This window comes from Octodon degus, unplaced genomic scaffold, assembly GCF_000260255.1.
Source record: "Octodon degus isolate 3935 unplaced genomic scaffold, OctDeg1.0 scaffold00088, whole genome shotgun sequence".
Lineage (NCBI taxonomy): Eukaryota > Metazoa > Chordata > Mammalia > Rodentia > Octodontidae > Octodon > Octodon degus.
In genome coordinates this window covers 5,650,174-5,660,691 of record NW_004524664.1, presented here as the reverse complement: position 1 = coordinate 5,660,691, position 10,518 = coordinate 5,650,174, and the positions used below count along the sequence as shown (strand labels likewise).

The following is a 10,518-nucleotide window of genomic DNA, read 5'->3' as shown; positions in this document are numbered from 1 at the left end:
ATTATTTCTAAGAATAATTGTAAAGAGCTACTCTTAATTTCTTCTTTGTACATAAAAATTGTAACATCTCATTTTAAAAAATTTAAATGTGAAGAATATTTTTAATTTGTATTTTGGTTTTTAGCTTCTAACAATTGTTATATGATCAAAGACAATGATATGTACAATAACTATGTTTTGTAATACATTGAGGTATTCTTTTTTGATTGAGTAAAATGTCATTTTATTAACTTTTGTGCTGTTAAAAATACATTTTCTAAGTGTTGATTGTAAAAGTAGTATCAGACTTGTATTCAAAATATCTGATTGTTCTTCTCCTTGACTTATGATCAAATTGAAGACATGTGCTGAAATCTCTAATTATTGTGACCTGTTGGATTTCTCCCTCTTTCTTGCCATTGCCTTTCCTTGTTTTCATTCATAATACAGTGATTTCTTAGGCCTGAGATACAAACGTATCCCTGGGATTGGACAGATTTCATTAATATAACCTAATATGTGGATTAATAATGACTGATGCATATTTTCCAAGAGTAAAAATTAGTGTGCTTTTCAATGTATTAAATATGTACTGGAACCTGCAAGCCAGTCAATGATCTTTTCCTCATCTTTGCCACCATAATCTTTCACCTAGGGTCCCTCCTTCTTTGGAATTGGAGACCATATTTAAATGCAACTTGGCCTATACAACTTTTATCTGTGGATCTGCACTGAAGTGGGAGGATCTGAAGCGAGCTGCGGTAAGATCTAGTTCTTTTCTTGCGGTTGTACAAAGCTACAATAATTAAGATGGTAGGCTGTATTGATATTTCAGATCCTTACACTGGGGGAAAATATGGATTTCTTAACTTTAAAACTGATCAGAAAAAATGTATAGTAGTTGACCTCCAAATACTCTTTGACAAAGGACAAGTAGATACTATCTGTGAACACTTACATTAAATTTTTATTTTCCGAAGTTCTGTATTTACTAAGTACTTTATCAGATTTGAAAATGTTATGGAGAATACAAGTGTATTTTATCTTGTGATCCAAATAGGGTTCATACTAGAAGATAGATTTTTAAGTGTCCTTCAGTTCTGACCGACTTCTCCTGACCATTTAGGTCTTCAGATTGGGAAACATGAATGAGGATAGCAGAAATCTCATTAAGAGTTGAGACTACAAATAAAATGTGGTAGCCCACCCTCTAGTCAGTTTTGGATTTAATCAAAGCCAGATTCCTTTCAGTCTTAAGTCTTAATAAGCCAAAATGTTTCAGCTCAAAAGAAAAGTCTGTATAGTGACTTCAAGCAGAAAACGACAGGCCCTATGTAATCTTTCTCTGTCTTGCAGCTTGGTATTATCGGAGAAACTTAAATAATTTTCTAGAATCTTAAGATTCTAGAATACACTGTACAATACATTGTAAAATACATTGAATTACTGCTTGCTTTGGGTCAAGAAAACTCCTAATTTCTCTTTCCTTTGCTCTCCTGAAAGTAAAATAAATATATAGGCATTTTCTGAAAATGGTTCTATTGTTCACTGGTAGATATAAGATAATGGTGACGTATGGTTAAAAAAAGCAAGAATGCTGTGCATATTCACTATTTTGAAGCAGTTTTCCATCTGTGTTGGAGACTTGGCCCATCAGCTGTAGTTCTCCTCACTCTGGAAGTATCTACTAGACTATGATCTTGATATAAAGACATCATGATCACTAGTCCTTCCTATGTATGTCTTTTTTGTTGGCAATTTTATGACAAAATCATAGGAAAACCCAACAAAAGGGACACTAGAATGTCCTCTGATGTGATTAACAAGATGGCTATGTTTAATCTTGAAGAGCAGGTGGAGTTTTCAGAAGCATGCCTGATCTTAGCCAACTCTTTGTGCAGTGACTCATATGCAGAAGACACTTCCAACATCATGAGGTAAGAAGCTAGCATTGGGTTGTGCGTGCTCCAGTGCTGGTTTCCTTTTCTACCTCTACTAAAATGAAGCGCAGTGCATAGGAGAAAGCTGCAGAAGGTGTTATCTTCTGGTCAGAATGCCAGCTTCATCACATTCTACTTTTATACTTATTGTTTGAACACACTCTGATAGAAGGTGGATACAAGGGAAACTAGAGAATATGTGCATATGTGTTTCTTGGTGTTCTTTCTCAATGTTTCATAGACAGTGCAGCTATCAGCATTTCAGATAGCTGTCTGAATTTTAAGGACAAGTGTACAAATGACTATTTATTATTTGGATAGCACCATATAGCTATGACCATCTTTTTTTCAAAAGGATGCCAACTTTTAGACTTATTTGTACACTTTATTGAGATTTTTATTATGTACTTCTAATGAATTATCATGCATAGTTTGTATGATGTAGTTATGAGCATTGGAAAATATTTTCAAGCTGGGCAGAGTTAACATTGTCTTTAACTATAAATTATCTATACATAGGAGCTTGACTTGTGTTAATTGTAAGTTCATTATCATTATGATAGTGTATCAGCCAGCTATCCCATGGCTGTGACAAAACATTCAATACCCAGAACTAAAGAAGGAGAGGGCACTTTGGCTCACAATTTTTATGGGACTCAGTCCAAAGACAGCTGGTTCCAAGGCTGAACTACAGTAGAGAAGCCTGGTCGAGGACAGCTGCTCATCCCATGAGACAGCCAAGAAACGGAGGAAAAGGGAGAAGCCAGGAACAAGAATACACCTGCCTAGCTCACACCCCCAGTGAGCCAGTTCCAACCAGGTCCTATCTCTTATATTATTCCACTGGGAGTATAGTGGGCATGTTCACACACACACACACACACACGCACACACACACACACACACACACACACACACACTCCACTGCCATGATTCAGTCACCTTTCCAACATGAGACCTTGAGAGGACATTTCAGATCTAAATCATAAGATTCTATCATTTGCCCCCTACAGACTCATGTCCATTTCATTATTTAAAAAAATACAGTTAATCCATCTCTAAGAGTGGACAAAGTATAATGCTTCCACTATTTCTGAGAATTCCAAGTTCAAAGTCTTTTGAGACCCTAACTCTTAGCTATAAGCCCCTGTAAAAATCAAAAAGAAAATTAAGTACTTCCAACACACAGTGTCATGATGTAAATATTTCCATTCCAAAAAGGATAGAATAGGAGAAGAGCAAGGAATGGAATCAAAGGCCTGCAGGGCAAACATTAAATTTCGTAGCTCCACGTCCAGCACCCTGTTCAAGGCATGGTAAAACGTGAGCTCCTTGGGAGTTGCGCAGCTCTATTCCTATGACATTGCTGGTTGCAGCTCACAGGGCTTCTCTCTTGAGCTAGTATTGCTCCCTGTCTGAGGTTTTCCTAAGCAGATGGCCCATGTTCCTGGCATCCATAGCTTCCAGTGGTATCCACTGCCCATTCAGCTTAACTCTCATATCACAATGCATTGCTTTCTCAGGAGCACACTTTCTTGCCTCCCAGCCCACTGAAATCTGTCAGAAGATCCCACAGGCTTACATTCTGCCTGCTCAAAGAAACATCATTGCTTGAATGATGTCCAGTCTGGCAGCGGTGGAGGCAGTAGGTAGGCCCCTTGAGCCAGGCCTGCAGCACAGTGCAGTGGCCTCTGAGTGCCTGGATGGCTGAGCAGAATGAAGTGATTCACAGGAAATCCATTCCACAAGCAGTCCTTCAAGAGCATGGAATGCAGAGGCTCACTTCTCACATGAGAGCTTTACAGTTTTAAATCCTTAGTATGCAAAAGGTGAGATTTTCCTCATTCTTAAGATGTTTTTAAGCTGCCTTTCTTTTGTCTGCATACAAGGATGTGGCTTCTTTTTGTTGTGCAATTTTTTTTCACAACTGTGATTTTCATGGTGCCCACTTTGCAAGTACTTTCTTTATGTTGAAACCACAAGCTTTTCACATCTGATTTTTGCTCATGCTTCTCAGCATACCTACATGCCAAAGCCTGAATTTTGGGCTTCTTTGAAATTTTCTCCAACAGATTAATTAATCCACTGTGCTTATCTTCAGTCTCCATGAGCCCTCAGGGCATGGTCAAAATGAAAGCAGATATTTAGGATGTAACACACATGACCTGTAGTCCAACTGCCAGTGGAATTGTCCCCAAATGACAGCTATAGCTCCTGGGCCTGTACTCTACATTTCTATCAGCATGCAATCTTCCAAGACCTGACAAGTGTCTAATCATTGTTTTCTCTGCTTACCACATTCTAGTCAGCATCTCCAAACCTTTCTAAATTCCTTCCACAAATCAAATCCAAAGATTTCTGAACTGCATGTCATAAAGTAGGGCTCATCAATGACCCCACTTCCCTAGTACTGATTTGTATGTTATTCACCATTACACCATAAAGACAAAATATCCAGTACACACAATTTAAAAGAGGATAGATTTGTCCGGTTTATGGTTTTCATTGGCTTCAATCCAGTTTTGACTCCAGAGCAGAAACAATGGTAGAAAGTCCTAGAGGAGGAAAGCTGCTCATCCTATGGCAGACAGGAAACAAAAAGAAAGAACAGAGGTGCTGGGGATAAGAATACCCCTTCCAGGTTGTGCCCCCGGTGATCCAACTCCAGTCAGGCCCCACTTCTTAATAACAAGTCAGCTAGGAATCATCAGTGAAAAGTCCACTAATATGCATGGCATCCCTGTGATCCCATTACCATCAAAACACATAAGACTTTCGGGGGACCTTAAGATTTAAACTATAACAGGTAGCAATCGTGTTGTCCCCAACTTTGTGAACTTCCGGTCCACAGAAATACATAAATATATATAGCTGTAGATGATTGTACACATGGAAATAGCTGAGGACCATTTATAGTATTATGAATATGTGATAGAACTTAGTTCCTTAACTCGTAAAGCAAAAAATGTTAAATTAAATATTTACAGTCTTTTGAAAGCTACAGACAGCAAGTAAATCTCTATTTTTTTTTCCCGGAACCGGGGATTGAACTCAGATCCTTGTGTTTGCCAGTCAAGTGCTTATCCTACTGAGCCATCTCTCCAGCCCTCTATTTTTCTGTGTATTTATATGTTTGCGTCTGAAGGCCAAAACATGACATTTGCATTTCCTCTTCGAGAACTGGGTTCCAGAAGATCACCGTCTCCTAAGACCTATAGGTGACATTTCCACAACTTGGTTTAATCCAGATTAATTATTGAAACATGGAGGCTTTCTGTATATGCTATTCATAGAACATTTTAGAAAACACAGATTATATAATTTACTAAGACTTGTTCAACTCACTCATGTTTCATTTTAACTCTAACTGGAATTCTATAAAATGATGCTATGACGTATAACTAACGAGCATAATTGTGGTTTATGCAGGGTGCTCTCTATCAAGAACTATTACCCTAAGACTAGAGTCATCATACAGATTCTTCAGTCACATAACAAGGTATGGAATATTACAGCATGCTCAATCTCCTTCTGTCTAGGTCTACGGTGCTAGATGAATCTTACTATTCTCAAATGGGTCTATAAGTTAGAAAAGGTTTACCAATAATAGGTGAAATTTGGAATCTTAAGATTTTGAATTACTTAAAGGTATAACTTCAGGTCAGAATTAGAGGTCTGAGCTACTTGGCCTGATTTTACAACACTGGAAAACCAGCAGACACTTTAAAATCCTATCCTAAATTGTGTATTATCCCTTGCCCTGACCTAATCACCACTTTTATTCCCAAAAGTGAAGAGTAAATGATATTAACTGAATGAAATAATAGACATTCATTGAAAAGAACTTTTTTTTTTTTTTTAGAAATGTGTCATCTTACCATTTGACTGATTTCTTCCAAAAAACAGGTTTTCTTGCCAAAGATTCCCAGCTGGGACCGAAATATTGGAGACAACATCATCTGCTTTGCTGAATTAAAACTTGGATTTATTGCCCAAGGTTGTCTGGTCCCAGGCTTGTGCACCTTTCTAACATCTCTCTTTGTTGAGCAAAACAAGAAGGTAAACTGGTGTTGAATCTGGTCTCTTTTCCCCTGTCACACATCTTAGGGTCAGAAGTAGAAAAAAAAAAAAACCAAAGATTTTTAGGAAATCAAAAAATTCCTAAGAAAGACAACTTGACTTCTACTTAACCCGGGAGGAGACTGAGAGACCCAAATGAAAGTTCCAGGTACTTCCTGGCCTTGAAAACATTACTTAACTTACTCCTGCAGTATCTATCTACAAGCTACAAATTATAACTTCTTCCTAGATACATTCCAGAATCTTGTAAGGATAAATCGTACTCATAAGGTTGGAAGCACTGTAATTACTGAAAGTGCAAATACAAAGATTATATTGCTGATGAATATCTCAAATATTAAAATGCAAATCAAACTGAGAATAACAATTGGCATGATAAATAATTATTTAAATAAAAAGTGATAATTTAAAACCATTTTTTCCAGATTATTTCAAGGAAAGTACATTCAGTCGTAATAGTAGTGATCATGTATTGATTTATACTATGTGTGTTATTTTCCCTCTATAATATTTTATAGTTATATCCCAACAATGCATTGCCAAAGCTAATTATCTTGATTTTAGAGTGAATTAGCGATATACACTAATAATTTTCTGGCCCACAATCTTACCTCCATGCTCCATGAACTTCTACAGCACCAAGGGTAGCTCCATGAAGCGTTCCAGAAGAGGAGCTCCCACCTTTGCTGCCCAAGCATTCCTTGACAAAGATCATCGAGAAAGTGATCTTCTTTTCCATTTTATTCTGAGTCCACACTGCTTTTTTATATACTTGAAACCTCTCAGCCTCTCTTTGATACAAACTTCTATTCAAAACAAAGTTTTGCATGCTTTCCTCTTCCTTCCTGGGTGTCATTAAGGAAAAATGAAAGAAGCAGAAGTTGCCCAGCAACATGCTAACTGGAACAAACAGAATTCTTGTGTAATTTCTTCAGTGAATGTAAGAAGAAACAATATATAGACAACAAGCAATGACCACGAGGCAGGAGGGCACGAGCCTTGATGACCCTGACTTTCTTCTCATTCAGTAGTCACTGTATATGACTGAAGTATGGCTGATAAGGAAGTTTTCTTGGCCTATGTGGTATGCAGAGAAAGAGAGAGGTTCAGTATTCTGCTGTGATTATTGTGACTCATACACCCCTGCCTAGATGAAAGAGTTAGAATTAAATCTGCATGATGACAGTGTATCCTCCAAAGAAATATAGAATATAGATATTTAAAGCCAGTTATACCTGTTTTTCTGTTTTCCTTTCCTCAAAAGATCTGGACTGCAAACCTTTTTGAAGGGTAGGCACCTTCCAATATTCATGAGATGATGATTTATGGAATATAAGAGTTATTTGTGGTCTACATACATGGAGAGAACAACTATACACATACACAAAATCAAACACATAATATGCATACATGTATGCATGTATGTATGCATATATATATATATATATATATATATATATATATATATGTCTACTTATTTTTCTTTGAATGAAGGCTTGAAACCCACAATCAGAAATCCTAAACTAGCAATGTTTATTGTGCTCCTTTAGAGTCTGTACCATTCTCTGGACTTTGGTTTAGTGGTCAGGACTTCAGAGTTTGGAGTCTCACTTTTTCAAATCAGTCCCTCATATTCTCTGTTTTTCAGTCCTTCGTGTATAAAATTCGGGTCATCAGTCTCATGATATGATTTTCCTAAGTGTAAAGTTAGCATTTATAAAATTGCTTCTCTTATTATAAGGTCTTAAATAAAAACCACATGTTTTAATTATATAAATTATATTGTAAGAAATTTCAGTACAAAGAGCATTTCTAGTTGGCTCTAGGTTGAAAGCACTTCCTTATACTTCAAATTAGATTAGATCTAATACATCCGGATTTCCTGAGACCTCAGTCTTCCACAAAACATCCACCAGTTTTCCTCTTTGATCTTTTAAAAACTTTATCAGGAGAACTTCTCCATCTTCACAGTTACCATTTTTATATTCTTTGAAAAACAGAAACATTTATAGTAGAATTTTGTTGGGGTTAGGATAAAAAATGTCTTCCAAAAGCTCACATGTTCAGAGTAGGAACTTTTGGAAAATGATTTGATCATGCAGCAATAACATTACAATGGATTAATACATTGATGAGTTTAGAACTAGATGTGTTCACAGGAGACAGGGTCGTGTTGAAGGAAGTAGGTCACTGCTGGGCATGTCTTTGAGGGGGTGTTCCCCTTATGTTGCTTTTCTTGTCTTCCAAATCCTCGCTACAGCAGGTTGAGCAACTTTCTCCCAACACAGCCTTCTACTACGTGCTTCTGCCTGGAAGCCAGCAGGAACTGAACCCCTGAAACGATAAGCCAAAGTAAATCTCTTCCATATCACTGAAGGTGTCAGGTATTTTGTCCCAGTGGGGAAAGAATATGACTATTACAAAGCACTAAGCCAGTTTCTTTAGTAAATGAGACTTAAATAGTGCTGTAAACTGCCCAGTGAGAGCAGCACTCTTTATGAGAGGACTCCAACCTTAAAAATTGGGAAATGGCCAGAAATTCTGCTGAATCTCAGTAAGAAGGAAGGGGATAAGGTAGCGTGCTAAATTGCCTGAACTGGTTGACCCTTTTGAGAATGGTTATTCTCAAACCCCAAGATGACCATCTGAGGAGAATTTCTGAAGCAGTCATAACTTCTGAGTGAAAATGCTCCAATAAGCTATAGAAATGTAAACTCCAGATTTTATGAATCTGGAGTTAGTCAGGGCAGTGTGGCAATAAGTCTCTTGGAACCAGGTGAGGAGGATGAGGTGAGCCTGGCATATAGGCCAGAGAGGAGCTACCCCTTCATAATTTCTCTTTAAAGCTCCTGTTCCTGCAGAAACCTATTTGATTTTTATGTGAATATTGCCACTGATCATGGTGGATTTTGGGGTTCACTTAAGCCAAGGAAGTCTTGTGACTCTGACAGAAGGCAGAATTTTTTTCTTTGTAATATGTGCTTCATCAGTGGAAGACAGATGTTTCAAAAGCAGTCTTAAATAGTTATATCCAGAGAAAGACAACATGGATTCCACATAATCTCTTTCTTCTGACTGCTATCAATTCAGAAAACCATCTGCTATGCTGAAATTAGGAATGGGCAAGAGAGAAGAAATCTAATTTCCAGCAAGGAGACTTGGATGCCATCTGATAAGAAACTGAGACATGGTGCATCCACCTCATCCTTAACTCCTTGGTGAAAATTGTTGAATTTCAGTTCCGTCCTTTAAGTTGTCCTTAAAGTATGCACTAGGATAAATGTCCTTTTTGGGACCTAAATGCACTGAAAACTAGTAGTATGTATTCTAATATTCTTCATGTCATCTTCATGTTTTCTACACTCATAATTTTGTCTCCCAGGTTTCTCCTAGAGAACTTTGGCAAAAGCATTTCTTGGATGGCCTGAAGAATAAAATTCTGACTCAACGTCTGTCTGACGACTTTGCCGGAATGAGTTTTCCTGAGGTTTCCAGGTAAGTTAAGTAAAATACGTGCTCCACTTTTCACACTGTTTTCTTTGAAGGATGTTCATGGAAGGTACATTGTAGACCAGGTTACAATGACAAATATAAGTGAGAGAAAGGGGTTACTCTTAGTTGCTGCAACTACAGAGTTATGATGCTTGCAAGTCAGTTCACCTGTGTCCCTGTTTAAGAGTTATTGGCCAGGGATTTGCTCACAAGTGGAAAATCTGTATTTGTGGCTTCCTTCCTTCCCAAGATGCTGGTCTTCTTCCTAACATGGAGCACAAAAATGTGGGTCAGAGTCTCCTGAACTAGTGTCCTACTAACTCATCTCTCCTCACAACTTCTTGTTTTCTTCCCCAGACTCTGCTTCATGAAGATGCACCTCATGCTGATAGCCATCGAACACAAATCCCTCCTTACTGGTGGTTCCTGGTACCAGTTTGATGTCTTATATTTTCTTTTTTTAAAATAGTTGAATCTTTATGAATAAGCCTTTTCTAAAGATAGAGTCATAACTAAGCATTTTGACATTGCTGAGAACTTGCCTCTTATGCATACAAGCTCTGTTTCTATCATCTCTCTGTGCTATCCCTAATGATAGGGGTGAGAATAGATTTCTCAGGAGGTAAATATTTTGTTTTTGTTTCTTTGGCTCTGTTTTACTCTCATGAAGGTAAGAAGCACTGGTCACCTTCACAGAGCTCTTCCTCTGAATGACATTGCTTTGGAGGAAATCTTGACCGTGAAACAATACTGTAAATTACAAGTAATGAAAATTCTCCCACAATCTCTAGCTTTACAGAGTCAGGTGCAAAATCTGACAAAAATAGGAATTTGATTGGCCTAAGTAAAGTTTATTGCTGATAAATGAAGAAAGAGGCAAAAGCATTAGATCATTATCCTTTTCTGGGAATCCTTATGTGGGTAGCATGAGAAGTAAGAGAAATTTATCATGTAACGGAGAAAGAGACAGAGAAAGAGAGAGAGAGAGAGAGAGAGAGAGAGAGAGAGAGAGAGAGAGAGAGAGAGA

General features: G+C 37.6%; 1 protein-coding gene across 1 annotated transcript in view; it reads left to right on the top strand.

Annotated features, from left to right (window-relative positions):
• Window positions 1–10,518, top strand: part of Kcnu1 (potassium calcium-activated channel subfamily U member 1) — a 164,598-nt gene that overhangs the window by 61,141 nt on the left and 92,939 nt on the right. Inside the window, 6 exon segments of the mRNA XM_023722023.1 lie at window positions 635–740; window positions 1,834–1,916; window positions 5,349–5,418; window positions 5,826–5,978; window positions 9,382–9,494; window positions 9,849–9,920. Coding sequence (XP_023577791.1) covers window positions 635–740; window positions 1,834–1,916; window positions 5,349–5,418; window positions 5,826–5,978; window positions 9,382–9,494; window positions 9,849–9,920 — 597 coding nt within the window.